This window comes from Rhizophagus irregularis, chromosome 13 (assembly GCF_026210795.1).
Source record: "Rhizophagus irregularis chromosome 13, complete sequence".
NCBI lineage: Eukaryota > Fungi > Glomeromycota > Glomeromycetes > Glomerales > Glomeraceae > Rhizophagus > Rhizophagus irregularis.
This window is the reverse complement of record NC_089441.1, coordinates 708,199-729,290: the sequence shown is the minus strand read 5'-3', so window position 1 is coordinate 729,290 and position 21,092 is coordinate 708,199. Positions and strand designations below refer to the sequence as shown.

The 21,092-nt window shown below is 26.2% G+C and overlaps 5 protein-coding genes across 5 annotated transcripts; 4 read left to right on the top strand and 1 right to left on the bottom strand.

Annotated features, from left to right (window-relative positions):
• Positions 1 to 3,443: 3,443 nt before the first annotated feature.
• On the bottom strand, positions 3,444 to 5,433 carry OCT59_004791 (uncharacterized protein). The gene is made up of 4 exons (XM_066137939.1): positions 4,898 to 5,433; positions 3,960 to 4,824; positions 3,826 to 3,885; positions 3,444 to 3,729 (listed from the first exon to the last, which is right to left on the bottom strand). Exons 1-3 carry the CDS (start codon positions 5,423 to 5,425, stop codon positions 3,836 to 3,838), a joined length of 1,443 nt encoding a protein of 480 aa, XP_065997131.1. The 5' UTR covers positions 5,426 to 5,433; the 3' UTR covers positions 3,444 to 3,729; positions 3,826 to 3,835.
• Positions 5,434 to 11,343: 5,910 nt separating this feature from the next.
• On the top strand, positions 11,344 to 13,267 carry OCT59_004790 (uncharacterized protein). Its single transcript, XM_066137938.1, has 3 exons — positions 11,344 to 11,848; positions 11,941 to 11,971; positions 12,060 to 13,267. Exons 1-3 carry the CDS (start codon positions 11,572 to 11,574, stop codon positions 12,928 to 12,930), a joined length of 1,179 nt encoding a protein of 392 aa, XP_065997130.1. The 5' UTR covers positions 11,344 to 11,571; the 3' UTR covers positions 12,931 to 13,267.
• A 2,627-nt stretch (positions 13,268 to 15,894) lies between these two features.
• OCT59_004789 (uncharacterized protein) lies at positions 15,895 to 17,527 on the top strand (the record flags this gene model as incomplete). The annotated part of the gene is made up of 5 exons (XM_066137937.1): positions 15,895 to 16,338; positions 16,423 to 16,494; positions 16,993 to 17,308; positions 17,382 to 17,429; positions 17,502 to 17,527. 5 exons carry the CDS (start codon positions 15,895 to 15,897, stop codon positions 17,525 to 17,527), a joined length of 906 nt encoding a protein of 301 aa, XP_065997129.1.
• A 1,176-nt stretch (positions 17,528 to 18,703) lies between these two features.
• On the top strand, positions 18,704 to 19,120 carry OCT59_004788 (uncharacterized protein; the record flags this gene model as incomplete). The annotated part of the gene is made up of 1 exon (XM_066137935.1): positions 18,704 to 19,120. One exon carries the CDS (start codon positions 18,704 to 18,706, stop codon positions 19,118 to 19,120), a length of 417 nt encoding a protein of 138 aa, XP_065997128.1.
• Positions 19,121 to 19,836: 716 nt separating this feature from the next.
• Positions 19,837 to 20,323, top strand: OCT59_004787 (uncharacterized protein; the record flags this gene model as incomplete). Its single annotated transcript, XM_025324460.2, has 3 exons — positions 19,837 to 20,098; positions 20,169 to 20,225; positions 20,298 to 20,323. The coding sequence occupies 3 exons, from the start codon at positions 19,837 to 19,839 to the stop codon at positions 20,321 to 20,323; spliced, it is 345 nt and encodes a 114-aa protein (XP_025185999.2).
• Between the last annotated feature and the right edge of the window lie 769 nt (positions 20,324 to 21,092).

The following is a 21,092-nucleotide window of genomic DNA, read 5'->3' as shown; positions in this document are numbered from 1 at the left end:
CCCCTCTCGTTTTCTCTTCCCCTTTCGTTTTCACTTCCTCTTGAAACCTATAAAAAAACAAGAACGGCTGGTAAACCGTTCTATAATATTAAAAAAAATCCACTATTCGTAATAATACTTACGAATCTCAGTCACGTCTTGGATCTACAAAAGCAAAAAACGAAAACGTTAGTAAAACGTTTCGTTAAAAAACAACAAAATAAAATTTGAAGGTATATATATACCTTCGAAATAGGAGTCCGGCCTTCTGAATGGGCGTCTTGGACCTACAAAAGAAAAAAAACTGAGGGACGAAGGGAAAGGGGAAAGGGGAAAAAGGATAAGAAAAGTAAAGGGACGAAGGGAAGTAAAAGGAGGGAAAGAGGAACGAAGGGAAAGGGGAAGGGGAAGAAAGAAAATTAAAAAAAGTTTAAAAAAGAATGCAATAAGATGATCCTTTTTTAAACTTTTAATACGCGTAACGCGTAACGCGTAATGTTTATTCAACAAGGTTGAATATATGTCTAATCGTAGATCATTACTAATTGAAGTCGAATTTTTTAATTTTAGTCGAATATAGGCCGAATTGTATTAAGGCCGAATGTTCCTTTTTCGACTAGTGATCGCGAACGTATAAAGTAAAAAGCCTCCAATCATACTTATTCGTCTTATGGGTTGAATCGATAAGAGTCAACCATCCATGACTCCGAAGTTTCTCAAGCTGTGTTGGGTGCGCGAATACAATGCCCTTGGTGGATTTGGTGGATTTGGTGGACCGATGGGAAACGTGGTAATTTTCAACATGGTATCCTTTTTCTATCAAAAATGATATGGATTCCGAAATATCCGATTTTAAATCAGAATTGCAAAAAAGGTGTGATTCCATAGGTCCACGAACTTTATATTTAATATTAGATACTTCCTTGCGCTTCAGCTCGCTCACACTTGTACCAAGACCTAACTCAGTTGCATATTCTCTAACGGCAACAGTGATCGCAGGAGGAGAATAGTTTTTTACCGCTTCATTTTCCACTAAAATTCGAACGGCTTGAGAGCGTTTAATTCTATCCGAGTCTAATACTGTATGCGTGTGATTGGGTGAGTCTTTATAACGTTCGATTCTGACTATTTCTAACGAGATTAACCACAACACCCTAATCTTAGCATGACATAATTTGGATGGTCGTGTCTTCGTTATTCGGCGCTTTTCAATAGAGACATTTTCTTTTTGTCGTGAGCTCGATTCCCGGTGCTTCGTAAGATGACAGGCGAAATCTTTTCGAACGTTACCATTTGCTTGTTTGTACGAATTCCATTGCATCCAGATATTCGAAACTAACGGCCACCAATTTTCGTCAAAATCTTCCATTGGGATTTCCAAAGGACAAGTTACATCAAAAAACAAACCCCATTTTTCATCTGGCATAAGGTTTGCTGCTGGCCTAACGGTAGTGGACGTTTCTATTATTTCCATTTCTTTGTTTTTCTTCCTTCCTTCGTTTCTTTTCTTCCCTTGTTTTCTCACTTTTTCTTTTCCCTTTTATTTAATCGTTTATTTTTTCCGCGTTCTTCCCTTAATTAACGTTCCAAATACTCGCCCCTTTAGCTTTGAAGCTTTTTTATCGCTGAAAAATTACATTTTATTTTTAAAATCACAATAACATAAAGAAAATAATTTTATTTTCTTCAAGGGAAAAAAAAAAAAATTGTTTCGCGCCATGCCGTCATCGCGCATGATGATAAGCAAAAAAGGACTAATCACTGATCGATAGCCCGCGCGACCAATCATGATCATCTCAATGATCACGTGATTTAACTCCGCTTTAGACGTCCCCTATAATAGGAAATAAAATTCTGACTGGCATTATTAAAAATTATCTAAAAAAGGAAAGATTTTCATGATTTTTTTAGTTCAAAATACGCAAACTCAAACCTGACCCTTTTATATATATTTCTGGGTCCTAACGGATCCTATTAAATATTTGTTAATTTTTCGAAACATTGTAAAAATTACCTCACTTCTATACTTAGAACTTTAATATCTAGAGTATCTAATGTACGATTAGTATTCATCAAACATTACATCCATTTCGGACATTACACCAATTACAACGAGTCAGAATATTACCGGAAAATTACGGAAATTACAACTTTATCGACATACAACCTTTCAACCTGTTAAAAGATGTCAGTTCGAGTCCGACCAAGCCCATGTAATCTAGAATAGGGAGAGAAGAAAGAACAAATTTTCAAGAAAAATAGGAAAGAAACTATAAAAAGTGCTGTGGTACCTCTCTTTGCTGCCTTACATACCTTTAACAACTATTACGGCCTCTGATGTTATTTTTTCTTATTGCTTTTTCTAATTTTGTTTTTCTTTAGACAATTTTGAGGTAACGTCATAGAGCAATAGTGATTATTAAAAACAAGGTAGTGGATTCTCATTCTGGTTATTTCTCTTCATTCTTATTGTCCTTTTAGTCTCTTGCTGTCTCTTGCCATTTCTTTTCATTTCTTTTTGTTTTTTTTTTTTGTCCCAATCATTTCTCATTTCCTTTTGCTTCCTATCATTTTTTTTTATTTTTTATCATTCATTTTGCCTTCTTTTCCTCTCCCATAATTTTTCTTGTTCCTCAGTCATCATTATTTCTGCTTCCTTTTAGTCCTTTTGTTCCTTCTTGATTCCTTTATTATTTTAACTCATATTGTTATTTTGGTTATTTAACTACTTTCCAAAAACCTCTGGTTGTTATCAATAGATATTATATGTGTTGTGTTCAACATATTTTAGTATACTGTATGCAATTTTTGTAATAATAATAAAATAATGTCATAATATTTTTAATATATATTGAAATTTTACGTTAAACTTAGACCAAATCCAGTATAATGTATAAAATAATTTAACAATATTTTCAAAATATGCAACAAGGAACATTCTTTACACCAAAATTTGTTATATTTTGGTCTATAACGATTTTCTTTTCCGGATTAGAATTTTTATTAGAGATATTCAGTTTGTTCATTCTTATCGTTATTAAAATTTTATATTATGCGAATAGAAAATTATTTAGAAAAGAAAATAACTCACCGTCTTTAACAACAAAAAGGATTAGGAATGGCGTAAGTAGTCATGTGCACAAAAGTTTGTACCATAAATCAATCCCATCCAAATATCGAAACTATATAGCGAACGTTACAAAAAAACAATTAATCCCAAAAAAGAAATATTTGTTACAATTTTCATTCACTATGGTTATCATACTATTATTATTAAAAGAAGAGTTTTCAAAAAATCTAAATTTTACAAATATAAAAATTTTTAACAATTTCAAAAAAAAAAAAAAAAAAGATCAAGACCGATTCTAATTAGGGATGGAAACGGTCAAAGACCTATTACAAACGGATCTGATTTTTTTCATGTAACAATTGTAACATGTTCATAAAGCATTAAATAATTTTTTACGTATAATGTCAATTTATTGTAGCATTAAATCATCTTATATTAAATTATTAATAAGCCATAATTAAAATAAAGAAACATGTATTCTATAGGATTAGATCACTTAGATATTAGTTGTCACGATGTAACACATCCATATTTATAACGTGGCTTTTATAGACCTCTTTTGACACAGAAAAAATAATATCAATATTTCTAAACTCAAAGTTACACGAACAAATAAAAAAGAAACAAAGAAACTGTGATTTTAAACATTATTCAATTATTTGTCATCAGATCGCATACGACTACAATAAATTAAATAGTATTAATTTATATCTAAGAACAAGATATTTACTAATAATTAGGAACGGATATTGTAAATACATTATAAATTAGATTACCTTTATTTTATTATAATGAACTAGAAACTTCTAATTCAATTAGTTGTGAATCTTGGCATCCTTTTAAATAAATAATACTTAATATAATAATAATAATCAAAGATAAAAATTTAAATTATTAATTGATACCTTACCTTTATTATCACTTTCATCACTTAGGTAAGAAGTAATAACAGATGAATTAATGGGTTTTGATAAATAACCGAATGTAAAAACTCTACCAGTGTAAATAGCATCAGGATCCTTTTCATACAAAGTTGAAATATTTGGTATCTCCTTATCAGCTTTTTCAAACATGTCTCTAATTTCTTTTCCTTCATAACCAAATTTTTTTTCTTGATCGTAACTATACCAAAAATATAATACCTCATATAATTCATCTGCTGTTGGTCTTTGATCAGGATTAGCGCTCATACATTTATAAGCTAATTTCTTATAAATTTCAGGAGTTCCTTTTCCAAATTCTGGTCTGAGTCCATTACATATTTCCAATGCTAAGTTAATATCATGTTTTCTTTTATAAAAAGGAGGTTTTCCAGATGATAACTCTGTCATAATTACACCAAAACTATAGATATCAGAAGAAAATGTATACGGCTCTCCATTTAATACTTCTGGTGCAATATATGGTAATACGCCACATATTTTAACATCCGTTTTTTGCTTATTTGATGGTCCAGATAATCCAAAATCTGAAATGTAAGTAACATAAGATTCTACTTCATCATCATAAATTTGTAATATATTTCCACTATGAAAATCCTTATGACAATATCCTAATTTGTGTAAACTTTGAAGGTCATATGATAATTTAGATAAAAAATAAATTTTATCTTCCCACGTAATATTGATAAAATCATTTAAAAGAAAGCTTCTTAAATTTCCCTTTTCTGAAAATTCTATAATCATCATGAATTCCTTGGTTTCCGGATCCTTTGTCATACCATAAAATTTTAAGACATCACATTGTAACTTATTATAATTCCAATGTGTTTTAAGCTATAGTTTAAATTAAAAAAAAGTTTATCAATCAACAGAATAAAAAAAAACATATTTTAAAAATTTAATATACCTCATTTAAATATTCAGCAGAAATATTTTGTGAATTATTCAATCTTTTCAAAGCGACCCTCATAGGTTCAGATTCTCTTTTTTCCCAACTTCCATCATCTTGTTTATCATATTTTGATCTACCATTAATCCATATTGCAGAATATACTTTAGCAAATCCACCTTCACCGATTTGCTTTATATTTTCAAAATTATCAAATGGTACCCATTCAAGAAATATTGGAAAATTACTATCTTTAATATCATCATTACTATAACTATCACCATTATAATAATCATCATAATAATATTTTGCATTATAAATTGTTTCCTTGATAAATTTATCAATATCATGATTTTCACTTGTCCAACCTTCAATTATATAACGAGGTACACATTCTTTACACCATAATTTTTTATCATCCGGATTATAACAATTTTCATGATTGTTTATCGGACTATAATTTTTTTTGGTAATATTTAACTTTTTAAGCTCAGATTCTATTAACATTTTTTCTTTATCGTTATTGACATTCATTTTAAAATTCATATTAGGGTAAAGATTTTTTTTATTTACTGTTACTTTTAATAAAAAAGGATGAAAGGCGTAAAAAAATATCATGTGCCAAATACTCGTATCACACAGTATGAAAACTCTACCGCAGTTTGCATTTCAATATGATGTAAAGAATTAAATTATTTTTCCGTCCCTCTTGGCTAAGGAAGATCGGATAAATGATCGGCCGATAGGACCAGGATATAGTTTATGTTTATTTGATTAGGATATAATTATTAAAAGAGGAACCTTTAATTTACAAATAAAGAGGGGAGTGGAGGGATCTTCAGTCTCAAGACTAGTATCACAATTCAAGGAAACACAAAGACCATTGTCCATCTGCGCAATCCGAGGAAACATCTTCGGTTCTGCGGTGTCAAGACCTGTGACACTATGGTACCGCAGCAATTTTGATAGTGTCACACAATCAGATACTTTTTTCTCGTTAGTTATGTATACATTTTTCTTGGTGTTATATAATTTTCTTTTACAAAAACTTTTTTTTTAAAAAAAAAGAAAATGGATGTATCTATAAATGGAGACCAAATCATATTTGTTCGTTAACTTATTGTACCAATAAATTTTCTATTAAAATAAATGTCGATCAGTAAGATCCATATTCTTTATAGTTAAGGCCCGCTTGATCCATGTTGATTACTAATAATGTATTATTTTTAGTTTTCCGGTGACTGCCGTTTCTACTAATACTAATAAGTAGTAGATAATAAATTTCAAATTTTGTGTAACAATTGAGGATTTTTTTTTCATAATTGGTCAAATTTTATGGGGATTTGTTTTTTTTCATGACAATAGATCGGCATAATAAATTTTATGGGGATTTTTTAGATTTTTTTTTATAATAAAATACTTATTTAAAATTGTTTTGTAATGAATTTGTAAATATATAAATAAATCATGAATTTCACAGTATTGCAACATTTATTTCGTGTGATAAATAAATTTTTGCTTTGATTTTCAATGATAATTAATAAATTACAAGGACAAACTTTAACCAGGGTTGGTATTTACCTGTTTTTTCACATGGTCAATTATATGTTGCCTTCTCAAGAATAACTTTCATATCAACATATTAAAGTTCTCATAGATGATAGCGAAAATTGCAAGACAAAAAATATTGTATACCACGAAATATTTTCACTCTAAAAGTAAAATTTGTATTTAATAATAGTATTTCATATAATGTATATAACACACACACAATCCACTATTATTTGTATAAGCATATAATTGTATAAATTTATTATTATTTCCTACTAATGCCATCTTAATAATATTAAAAAACTAGACGCATGGAAAATAAATTTAAACATATTATTATTACTCTCTTTGCTTGCGCAACGCGACGGGTTACGCCTAGTTATAAATAAAAGAATTTGTTATTCAAGCGTGCTCTATACCTGGCAGCGAAATTAAGTTTAGCAACGAGGTTTAACGCTAGTTGTTACAATATATCAGATACCACGCCCTCATTTTTACCGCCTATTCTGCGGAGATAAAATTTTTTTGCAAATACGTTTTGCGCGAGCGCGCAGAAATAAACCCCTAATAAATATCAAATATTTCTAAATAAAAGGCCATATATTAAAGAAAACTTATGTAGAATGAAATGAAATAATTGAAAAATATAATTAATTAGTACTTTATTATCAGCAATACTTTCATCGTAAAAAACTAGTATAAATAAATTATACGATGTTACTTTATAATTTAAATATTTTAAAATACTGGTAAATGATTTAATTGTAATGAATTACTAGAAACTTCTAATTAATTTATTGAGAATCTTGACAATAATACATTAAGCGAGCGTTAAAATTAATTAATAAAGATTGATTATTTAATAATGAACATTTAATAACTGATAATGGTTATAAATAAAAAATACCTTCGTTGTTTCTTCATCATTTATGTATGAAGTAATAATAGATTAATTCATAGGTTTTGATAAATAACCGAATGTGATCGCCCTACTTGTATTTCTTTCATCAACTTCTTTGAACATAGCTTTGATTTCTTTTCCTTTTGTAACCATATTTATTACTTTGATCAGAATTAGCGTTCATACATCTATAAACTAATTTTTTTATAATTTTCAGGAGTTCCTTTTCCAAATTCTGGTCCGAGTCCATTATATACTTCTAACGCTAAGATAATATTATGTCTTTTTTCATAAAAAGGAGCTTTTCCAGATGATAATTCTGTCATAACTATAAATATTGGAAGATAAAGTATGTGCCTATATGGTTCACTATTTATTACTTCAAATACGCCACATATTTTATTATCTTAGGTTTTTGTACTAAGATTATAAAGACGTGATATATTCCACTATGAAAATCTTTATGACAATTCAATCAATTCATGTATAAATTTAAATCTATTGTCTTAAACTTCCTCTTTCAGAAAATTTATTAATCATCATTAAGTTCTTTTGTTCCTGGATCGTTTGTTCTTCCATAAAAATTTAATATTGTATGTTCCAATGTATCTTAAAGCTGTGATAAAATTAAGATAAATTCAAATATAAATCATTAAATGAATTTAAAATAATTTAACTAAAAAAAAAAATTATGTGTAATTACTGAATTTGATACCTTATTTAAATATTCAACCGAAATATTCTGTGATCTAATTAATCTTTTCAAAGCAGTTTTCATAGGTTCAGATTTTCTTTTCTTTCAACTTCCATTTTTGTTATTTGTTTAACATATTTTGCTTTACCGTTAATCTATGTTGCATAGTACACTTTAGTAAGTCCACCTTCACCAATTCGTTTTATATTTCAAATCTATAAAATGATACCCATTTAAGAAATAATAGATATTTAACATCATCATATTTTAATTTTGCATTATAAATCATTATAAATCGTATCCTTGGTAAATTCTATCTCGTAATTTTCACTGGTTCATCCTTCAAATTATGCAACGAAGAACATTTTCTTTATATCATGGTTTTTCATAATGTGGATCGTAATGATTGAGTTGAGACATTCAATTTGTTAAATATGGATCTAATATATTTCATATTAGTTTCAAATTTATAACGACAGGACGCAGGACGCAGGACGACAGGAAGACAGACAGGACGACGACGTCAAATGCTCGTATCACAAAAAAAATTATCGCAGTTTGCAGTTCAAAATCTATCGGTTAATAAATTTTAAAAAACGATGATCCAGATAATTCAATAAAGTGCGTTACTATTTTTTTTTTAAAAAAAAAAAAAAAATTTTAAAAAACGATTATAAAAATTAAAATTCGAAACTTTTTATCGAAATTATACTTAAAACATTGGAATAATAAAGTATTACAGATTTAATAAAAAAATAATGGTTTATTATAATTTTTTCGTTAACATATTATTTTTCGTCAAATTATTATTATTTTTTTTTTACATGAAAGATTATTTTTTTTATATAATATATTATCAATTACTTATTTTTCAATTTGAAAATATTTAAAAAATTTTATTAAAGTTTGTGAGGGATCATTTCCTTTTTTTTTAAAAAAAAAATATTTTTAAATAAAAAATAATAAAATAAATGTTTAAATGTTGCTAAATGATGAAATGTAACATGGCACTCACACGTGATAGTTACACAGTACTAGACTATAACTTAATCATGCACCCCAGCCAAATGATTAACATAATTTCTAAACTAAAGTGGGCGTGCACTAGCCAGATTAGCTCACGAGATCTGATAGTACTTTAATTCTGGCCGATTTCATAACAAAACTAGTTTTTTCGTTTAAGTTATTTTCGCCGAATTATTTATATAATATATTATAAATTACTTATTTTGACAAAAAGATATTTTTAATGTTTTTGTAAGCCTTCAGAATTTTTAAATAAAAATGTTGTTAAATGACGAAATGTAACGTGGCACGCACACGTGATAGCTGATTAGTTGTGTCACAATACTATAACTCGATCAAAAAGGTTTATCAAAAAGCAGGGATTTGTAATATTAAATTATATTTTAAGCACCTAGTTGGTAAAATAATTTAATAGTTGTTTACTAAAAAAAAAAATAAAAATGAAACAAAAAATAAATTATTATAATTAATTTACGTTTTGTAACAATCAAGGGATATACAATACATTTTTTTTTTTTTATAAAATATTTTTTTTTAGCAAATGGAATTATGTTGATGCCCTGACCATGATTCATTCAATGATTTTATCAAATGATTGGAACATATTTATAAAACATAAATTTAAGTTGCAAAAATTTAAGTTGTAAAAAATTAAAGTTTTTTTTAAAAAAAAAAAGATTTTAAACTTTAGGCGAGATAAGGGAAAATTGCAAAAAAAGAATCACCCGTAATCTAACATGGATTTAACGGCAACAAATATTACAAAGGGCTTTATAATTTAAACAGGAACAAAGAAAATTTGATAAGTGTATGATTGAAATATTTTGAAATAGAAAGCTGGCGATGGGCGCCACGTAAAAAAAAAAAACATTATTAAAATGGAAATTATGTTTATCCTCAAATATAATAATAGAATTTTAGTTCTCCGAAAGTAACCTTATAATGGGATGAAACGTTACATAGTTACGTTTCATAAATAATTTTTTAATGGCTCAAAAAAGCTCGAAACTTAAAGTTTTTTAATTTCCGTAATATAATTGGCTAAAGGAAAAATCGGAGTTAGTTCCTCATGTATGGCATTTTATCTCATAATTCCCTTTTTTCACTTTTCAAGTATAATAACTTGATAATCCAATTTTTTTTTTTATTAAATAATGAAAATTTTTATATATTAGCAATATATTATAAAACCGAGATTATGGATTTGAATCCGCAATGATCAACAATTGAAGTGTTACACAACCATATGTATGTTGATTTCTTTGCGCATAATAAACTCTTGGCAATTCTTGGCACTCCAATTTGAGTAATTAGTAATTATATTGTGTTACTTTAATCATAACACATGAACACAATGATCACAAAGATCAACATTTTTTTTAGATTCGATCCTTCAATAATTTTTCGTCCCATTTACTGTGTTTCCCTATTTTAAAAATTGTTTATATTAAACACTTTACTGTTTGTATTTAATTTAAGGAAAATGAAATAAGACTATAACTAATTTCGTAATAGTTTTAAAAATCCCATGTAAACCCTTGCGTCTTTGGAGAGATCTCATCAGTTAAACTGTTAAAGGAAAAGAGGTAATTTCGTCATAAAAATATAATTGGTGATTTGCAATTTTTTTTAATTTTTTTTTATAAAATTTGTGTACTTTCTTGGCAATAATGAATGAAAATTATTAATTTTTTTGAATATTTTCCGAAACGAAATTTATTGAATTTCATTATTATTAAAAAGGTAATTTAATTATGGTCCATTCGTATTGTTATTTATTTTTGGTAACATAAAAAAATTTACTTTTTTTAAAAGATTTTATTTTATTTTAATAACAATCAAGGATAATAAAAGGTAAAAATGAATAATTATATACTGTATTTATATATTTCTTATATTTATTCTTTATATCCATTTGTCCGCTTTTTTTAGCATCTTTTTATTCTTTTATTCTTCTTTTCTCCCGACAATCCCGATTTTATTACTGGAATCCGAAAAAAGGCCGAGTGATATATATATACAGTACATATATATATATTTATATTATCTGTTATTATTTTATTTTATTTATTATTTATATGTTTATTTATATATATATATTAATATATAATATATATACGTATTTTGTTTTTTTTTTAGTTTCAGAGTACTTAATTTGTCGCTTATATTCTACATGTGCTTCAATAAATTTTTATTTATTGTTTCAATGAATTGTAACAAAAAAAAAAATTTTTTTTCTTTATAAAAATAAGGGTGAAGTTTCGAACTTTCCATTTTCTTTTTTTTTTTTAAGCGCATCAATAGTTTCAGAGTTCAAAAAAACCTTTTTTTGAACAAGTACATTCATTTATTCCATTCATTTATTCCTTATATCACCCCCCTATACACTTTCGTCAGACATCACACATCAACATCACCATAATTTATATATAACTAAACAAAAAATTCCCAACAATTTTTTTTTTTTTTAAAAAAAGAAACAAATATTAATTTTTTCTTTATCAAGTTTATAACACAATCATGAAGGTCACTATTTCTCTTTGTGTTTTCGCATCATTACTTGTTACGTTTACAGACGCGGCGGCGTTAACTGGTAAATGGCCACCTGTTGATCAACCTCCACCACCTGTGAAGGAATGGACCGCTTTGGTTGATTTAACAAAGGTTCCCAATGCTCCTTTAGTAAAAGCAGCAGATGTAGGAGTCAAATGTCCAGACAAGGATACTTTTTGTAATTGGAGTTGTACTGGGTGTACTAAGCCCGACTCCGACGTCATCATATGTCCAAATAAAGGAGGTTAGTACAAAAAAAAATATTATTATTTTTTTTTAACTTGAAAAATTAATTAAAATATTAACTTTTAAATAATTTCTTTCGATAATATATAGATTGGGGTATCACTTTTGATGATGGTCCAACGTAAGTTTTATTTTTACATGTAATATTTATTTATGTCATATCATGTCAACACCCTCATATTTAAAAATCTTTTTTTTATATTTTATAGAGAATTCACGTCCACCTTGTTAGATTTCCTTGATACAACAAATGATAAAGTAACATTCTTCGTTGTTGGTTCTAGAGTATTTGAAAATCCAGAAATTTTACAAAGAGCAGTTAAGGCGGGACATCAAATCGGTATACATACTTGGTCTCATCCATCTCTTACATCACAATCCAATGAACAAATTATTGCAGAATTTAAATGGACTGAAGCTGCAATAAAACAAGCTGTTGGACTTACACCAAAATATGTACGTCCACCATTCGGGGATTATGATGATCGTGTAAGATCAATTGCAACTCAACTTGGTTACAAAGTTGTTATTTGGGATAAAGATACAAATGATTGGATGTCAGCAGATGATAAAACTTTCCAACTTACATGGATTGAAGGAAATTTCACTGAATGGGTTAAGGAACCTGCTACTACCGGTCATATTTCTCTTGAACATGACCTTTATAAACAAACCGCTGGGAGAGCTCCAATAGCTTTACCAATCGTTACAAAAGCTGGATTCACTATTAAACCCGTCTCTGTTTGTTTAGGAGAAAAACCATATGTTGAAGATGTTTCCCTTGATACAACTACTTCAACTACAGCACCAGCACCAGCAGCAGCACCAGCAGCTAATGCAGCACCAGCAGCAGCACCAGCAGCTAATGCAGCACCAGCACCAGCACCAGCAGCTGATGCAGCACCAGCACCAGCACCGGCAGCATATCCTAGTTCAATGCCATATGTTGTTGGTGATTCAACAGCTGCTATACCATCAGCTTCCTCTACCCCTGCTACTACCAGTGCTGCAAATACTTTAAACAGTGTTAATTTATGGTCATTTGTATCATTTATTGTGGGATCTGTCATGTTCATTTAAATATTGGGTTTTTATTATATTCATTTTAAATAATTTGTATACAAATAGATTTTCTTTTTTATAATAATTTTTATGTAGAGAACAATAATAGTTAATAATAATAAAAAAAAATTAGTCGTATCTTAATAATTAATTACTTTTTTTTTAAAGGCTAAGTTTTTTTTTTTAAAGATTTCGATAATAAAATTTCTTTTTTAATGTTAATTTGTTCTAGAATTTTTTTTTTTATTATTATTTCGATCAAAACGAATTAGTTCAAAGTAATAAATAATATGAAACGATGAATATAATATAATTTAAAATAATTTTTATTGTTTACTAAAAAAAGTTTCAAATGAAAAAAAAAGATATGCACAAATAAAAATAAATAAATAAATAAATATATAAATATTATATAAATAAATAAATAATGATCGTATATGTAATGTGATATTTGAAAAGTATTTAGATTATATTTTTTTTTTTTTTTTTTTTCGAAAAAAAAAATTATTCGGAATTAGTAACGGAATTTAAAATCGGAAAAAAGAAAATTAAATTTATAAAAATTATTATAATAAAAAAATTGGATTTCGGATTATTTGACAGATAAGGGTTTTATCGAGTTTGATTAACATTTCACAATTGTCGCAATTGTCGCAATTTCGCACACCCATGATAAACAAAATGAGATAATTTTTGATCTTCAAAAAATGACTGACAAAAAATTTAAAATAATACCCGTTGTTGATCCAAAAAAAAAAAAATTTATATTTAGAAGAAAATAATATCTTTTGAATTATCATCTTGCATAAAATAATAATTTATTATAGCTATTGTTGTTTATCAAATTTTTTTTTTTTTTTTTTTTTTTTGGACTTTTTTAAGTTTTTTTTCTATATAAGGATTCACGTTATAAATTTTGTGAAGCACATGTTAACTTGAGATTTACTATAAATTTTTATAATCTAACCTTTTTATTTAAAAATAGATTATTTAAATATAGATATCGATATATACAGTAAATACAAAAATAAGATCAATTTATAGTACAATTATCGTCGTTCAAATGTACTTTTGGTATTTTGGTATATTTTTAATGAAAAAAATACTTGATTACCGAACGGATGTTTAAATTAATAAGATACATTATTTGGAAACGAATGATATCTGATATAATAAAGAATTTTTTTATGATACTCGTTCTAATAATATCTATTAATCAATATTCAAAAAATTTTAATATTTAGATAAAAATATTTAAATATACAGTATATAAAAGTATTAATCTACTTAAAAAGTATTAACTTAAAAGTATTAATCTAAAAATATTAACTGTTAACCTAAAAATATTAAATCTTCATTCCCGGTAAATATATATGATATACGGAAACAGCTATTTTCGAGTCGTTATAACTATAATACGAAAATCATCTAGTAAATATAAACGATAAAGTAAAAGTTAATTTTAATTAAGAACAATACACTGAAATTTAAAAATTATAAAAATTATAATAATTGAAACCTATGATTATACTTACGATTAATAAATACACAACATATTGTTGTAATTGTTGTACTAAAATATACAAAGAACCTATGAATGTAATAATTTAAAATATTAGAAAATTGATATTATTATATTATTTTTTCGGATTTTTGGAACATCATCAAAGAAAATTTCAGAAATTGGATATGCATCACTTGGAACTAATAAAAATTTGTTTGCATAATTATATTCGTTTATTACTTCTCTCTTTTACAGTTTTTTAATGTATATATATGTTAAAGAATCCTACGTTACCTTGCGTTTATTAAATTATTTTTTCAAAATTTTTTTCTTGGCGGGAAAAAAATATTTTTTCTGAAATGCATAATTATTAACGGACATGTGAACGGTGGATGTGTTACAAAAATTTCCCAAATTCGGTTAGATCCTTTTAACTACGTGATCACTCTTGATATCATGTGTAATATGAGTGTTAAATTACGTCTTATTAAGATCAGCGGCTGATCATAATTTTCCTGCTAGTTTAAATTACGTACTTAAATATTTCCAAGTTTTTTAAAGTTTATTTATCAAATGCCAAGATTTCTAATATTTTTTAAAAAAAGATTGGTTTTGCTAACAAATTTATAATTTGTTGATGTTTGTTTTCATTAGTTTATATCAAATATATTATGCAATGAAACAGTATAATAACTTTTGAACTCTTGAGAAATTACCACCCATATTCCAATATTTTGGCTATTTTAAAAAGATCATCTTCATGTGTCTTGACCGTCAACTGTTTTCAATTATCGAAATAATTCGGTTTTATAATGTTTTACAAAGCTTATATTTAATAAAAAAACACAGTACTTTGTATTTTTTGGATATATAATCGAAGTTTCTCATATCAAATTTTGAATTTTACGTCTGTGCATGATAATTTTGTATAATTTGGCTATTCTGTCTTTTTTCTTTAACGTACAATTTATTTTATGACGTCTAAATAAAATTCAAAAATTATATTTTTCTCAATAAATATATTGCTATAGGAGCAAAAAATAATTGTGAAGTGTTGAACGTAAAGATTAAAAAGTCTAACAAAACTTAGAGGAAAATAAAAGAGAAAACTACTGAAAGTTATTTAAACGTAGTTGATGATTAACACTTTATTACAAAAGGTTTAAGATTTTATCTGTTTATTTATTAAACACGATGTACCGTAAATAATTTTCTGGCAAAAAAAAAAATTCATAGAGTTCAGTTTTAAAATTGACAAAATTATTGTTTCGGCCAAGATTAAAAGATTATGGATATGTATGAATTTATTGTCGATCATTTTGTACAACATTTTTTTTTTTTATGTACAACTGATTTTTACGCCAATCTAATTCCTAATAAATGAATTTCTGTGATACAAACATCATCTATTAAAAAGAATTTAAATAAACGCCCAATATTTTACAAATAATTTTTTTACTGAAATTTTTAATCATAAAATGAGTTATATTAATAGTAAAATAAAACAATTAGCATCAAAATTTAATAAATTGATGCATAAAGATTGTTATAAATCAAGTAATGAAAAACCATGGTGTAAAGAATGTGTCCCCCGTTGCATAATTGAAGGATGGACCAGTGAAAATCACGATATTGATGAATTTATCAAGGATACGATTTATAATGCAAAGATAAAATATATTAATAATGATGTTTATTATCCATTATTTCTTGAATGGGTACCATTTAATAGATTTGAAGATATAAAACAAATTGGGGAAGGTGGATTTGCTAAAGTATATTCTGCAACATGGGTTGATGGTCAAGCAAAATATGAAAGACAAGATGATGTAACTTGGAAAAAAAAAGAATCCAGCCCAATGAAAATTGCCTTGAAAAGGTTAAATGATTCACAGAATATATCAGTTGAATATTTAAATGAGGTATATTTTATATTCAAATTTACAATATGTAATTTCGTTTTGTTAATTAATATATGTTTAAACTATTTTTAATTTAAATTATAGCTTCAAATACATTGGGATTATTGTAGGGAAAACAATAATTTGCTAAAATTTTATGGAATGACAAAAGATCCAGTAACCAAAGAATTTATGATGATTATTGAATTTTCAGAAATTGGAAATTTAAGAAGTGTACTTTCAAAAGATTTTAATAATATTTTATGGAAAGATAAAATTAATTTCTTATATAAATTATCATATGACCTTGATAGATTACATAATTTAGGATATTGTCATAAGGATTTTCATAGCGGAAATATATTACAAGTTTATAATAAAGATGTAAAGTCCAATATGTCCTATATTTCAGATTTTGGATTATCAGGACCATTAAATAAACAAAAATCAGATGGTAAGATATGTGGTGTGTTGCCATATGTTGCTCCAGAAGTATTAAATGGAGAATCATATACATTATCTTCTGATATCTATAGTTTTGGTGCAATTATGACGGAATTATCATCTGGAAAACCACCCTTTCATAAAAGAAAACATGATACTATCTTAGCATTAGAAATATGTAATGGACTCAGACCAGAATTTGGAAAAGGAACTCCTGAAATTTATAAAAAGTTAGCTTATAGATGTATGAATGCTAATCCTGATCAAAGACCAACAGCAGATGAATTAAAAAATAATTTGATGTTTTGGTATAATTCTCATATTTATGATAGGGATGGGTATCGAGAAATAGAAGAATTTGGTTATAAAGTAAAAGAAATTAAAGCCATGTTTGAAGAAGCTGATAAAGAGATACCAAATATTTCAACTACATATGAAAAGAATCCTGATGCCGTTTATACTAGTAGATTATTTACATTTAGTAATTTGTCAAAACCCATTAATTCACCTATCATTACTTCATATCTAAATGAAGAAGAAAATAAAGGTACCATGTTCACATCTTATATAATCAAATATTTACTAATTATGTAATATTTACTAATGTTATTCTTTAACAGATTGCCAAGATTCACAATTACTTGATTTAGAGGTTTCTAGCTCAAGAGGTATTTGATTTAATTTATCATACATTGTTACAATATATGTACATAATGTTAATTTTAATTTATTTGATATAGAGATAGTTAATGAAAATAGTTCTTAAATATTTCTAATATTTCAATATATTATTATTTCTTTATAAGTTTATATCTTATGGTGAATATGTACTTTTATTTACATTTCTACCTTCTTTAAAATGAAACTATTATTTATTTATAGTTTATTAATAGTTAACTTTGATTTGATAATTTCTTCTATTATTAATAAAGAACGGGAAATTTATTACTATTTAATATTATATATTTTTTATTTATTGTAGAAATATTGCAAATAATTTGTTGATGTTTATTTTCATTGAGAAATTACCACCCATATTCCATATTTTGGCTATTTAAAAAAAGATCATCTTCGTGTCTTGACCAGTCAACTGTTTTCAATTATCGAAATAATTCAGCTTTATAATGTTTTACAAAGATTATATTTAATAAAAAATACAAAACTTTATATTTCTTCGATTATATAAAAATCCCTTTAATAAAATTAAAAAAAAAATCTAAGTTTCTCGTATCAAATTTTGTCTGAATGATAACTGAATTTTGATATTTTTATATACACTAGTACGTTACACGTCTGTATAATTTGACTATCATGTTTTGTTTTTCTTTAACGTACAATTGATTTTGACGTCTAAATAAAATTCAAAAAATTATATTTTTCTTAATAAATATATTGCTATAGGAGTAAAAAAAAAATTGTGTAGTGCATGAACGCGAAGATTAAAAAGTCTAACTTGGAGGAAAATAAAAGAGAAAACTACTGAAAGTTTTTAAACGTAAACATTTGATGATTACCACTTTATTATAAAAGGTTTAAGATTTTATCTATTAAAAACACAAACACGATATACTGTAAATAATTTCCTGGCAAAAAAAAAAAATTCAGTTTAAAAGACTTAAAATTGACCAAAAATTATTGTTTTGGCCAAGATTAAAAATTATGTGTTGAAATGGACCTTATGTATGATATTATTTTAGGTTAAAGGAATATTGTTTTATTATTTTTCTTTTTCTTAATATATCGTCGATCTTTTTGTACAACATTTTTTTTTCTGTACAACTAAATTTTTACGCCCAATCTAATTCCTAATAAATGAATTTCTGTAATACAAACATTTTCTATCTTCCTATTCTATTTTTAGTTATATATTAAATATCCTTATTTAAATAAACGCCCAATATGTTACAAATTTTTTTACCGAAATTTTTAATTATAAAATAAAATGAGTAAGGATAATTATAAAGAAAATGAAATTCAAGTTGAATCTGAACTTGATAAATTAAATATTTCCGACAATGATTCAAGTTCAGTAAACATCAACCATGAAAATTGTTATAACGAAAAAGATAAAAGACTATGGTGTAAAGAATGTGTTCCTCGTTGCATAATTGAAGGATGGACCAGTGAAAATCACGATATTGATGAATTTATCAAGGATACGATTTATAATGCAAAGATAGATGATGAAGATATTGATGGTTATCCATTATTTCTTGAATGGGTACCATTTAATAGATTTGAGGATATAAAAAAAATTGGGGAAGGTGGATTTGCTGAAGTATATTCTGCAACATGGGTTGATGGTGAAGTGATGGAGTTTGGAAAAAAAAAGAATCCAGCCCAATGGAAATTGCCTTGAAAAGGTTAAATGATTCACAGTATATATCAGTTGAATATTTAAATGAGGTATATTTTATATTCAAATTTACAATATGTTATTTTGTTCTGTTAATTAATTTATGTTTAAACTATTTTTAATTTAAATTATAGCTTCAAATACATTGGGATTATTGTAGGGAAAACAATAATTTGCTAAAATTTTATGGAACGACAAAAGATCCAGTAACCAAAGAATTTATGATGATTGTTCAATTTTCAGAAATGGGAAATTTAAGAAGTATACTTTCAAAAGATTTTAATAATATTTTATGGAAAGATAAAATTACGTCCTTATTTAAATTATCTTTTGACCTTGATAAATTACATAATATAGGATTTTGTCATAGGGATTTTCATAGTGGAAATATATTACAAATTTATCATAAAGATTTAAGGGTCAATACTTCCTATATTTCAGATTTTGGATTATCAGGACCATTGAATAAACAAAAATCAGATGGTAAAATATGTGGAGTGTTGCCATATGTTGCTCCGGAAGTATTAAATAAAGAGCCATATACAACATCATCTGATATCTATAGTTTTGGTGTAATTATGACGGAATTATCATCCGGAAAACCACCCTTTCATAAAAGAAAACATGATGCTATCTTAGCATTAGAAATATGTAATGGACTCAGACCAGAATTTGGAAAAGGAACTCCTGAAATTTATAAAAAATTAGCTTATAGATGTATGGATGCTATTCCTGATCAAAGGCCAACAGCAAACGAATTATTTGATATATTACAAGTCTGGTATTTATCTTGTACTAATAATGAAGAAGAAATTAAAGCCATATTTGAAGAAGCTGATAAAGAGATACCAAATATTTCAACTACATATGAAAAGAATCCTGATGCCGTTTATACTAGTAGATTATTTACATTTAGTAATTTGCCAAAACCCATTAATTCACCTATCATTACTTCATATCTAAATGAAGAAGAAAATAAAGGTACCATGTTTACATATTATATAATCAAATAATTTAATTATATAATATTACTAATATTATTCTTTAACAGATTGCCAAGATTCACAATTACTTGATTTAGAGGTTCCTAGCTCATCGCAATCAAGAGGTATTTGATTTAATTTATCATACATTGTTACAATATATGTACACAATGTTAATTTTAATTTATTTGATATAGAGATAGTCAATGAAAATAGTTCTTGAATATTTCTAATATTTCAATATCCCAAATTTTTTATTTATATTATTATTTCTTTATAAGTTTATATCTTATATTAAATATGGACTTTTATTTATATTTCCACCTTCTTTAAAATGGAACTATTATTTATTTATAGTTTATTAATACTAGTTAACTTTGATTTGATAATTTCTTCTATTAATAAAGAATGGGAAATTTATTACTATTTAATATTATATATTTTTTATTTATTGTAGAAATATTGTAAATAATTTGTTGATGTTTATTTTCATTGAGAAATTACCACCCATATTCCATATTTTGGCTATTTTAAAAAGATCATCTTCATGTGTCTTGACCGTCAACTGTTCGAAATAATTCAGTTTTATAATGTTTTAACAAAGATTCTATTTAATAAAAAAAATACAGAACTTCATATTTCTTCGATTATATATAAACCCTTTTAATAAAATTAAAAAAAAAAATCCAAGTTTCTCGTGTCAAATTTTAAATTTTACGTCTGTGCATGATAATTTTGATATTTTTATATACACCTACGTTACACGTCTGTATAATTTGATTATTCTGTTTTTTTTTAACGTACAATTTATTTTATGACGTCTAAGTAAAATTCAAAATTATATTTTTCTTAATAAATCTATTGCTATAAGAGCAAAAAAAAATTGTGTAGTGTATGAACGTGAAGATTAAAAGGTCTAACAAAACTTGGAGGAAAATAAAGAGAAAACTACTATTTAAAAGTAAACATTTGATGATTAACATTTTATTATA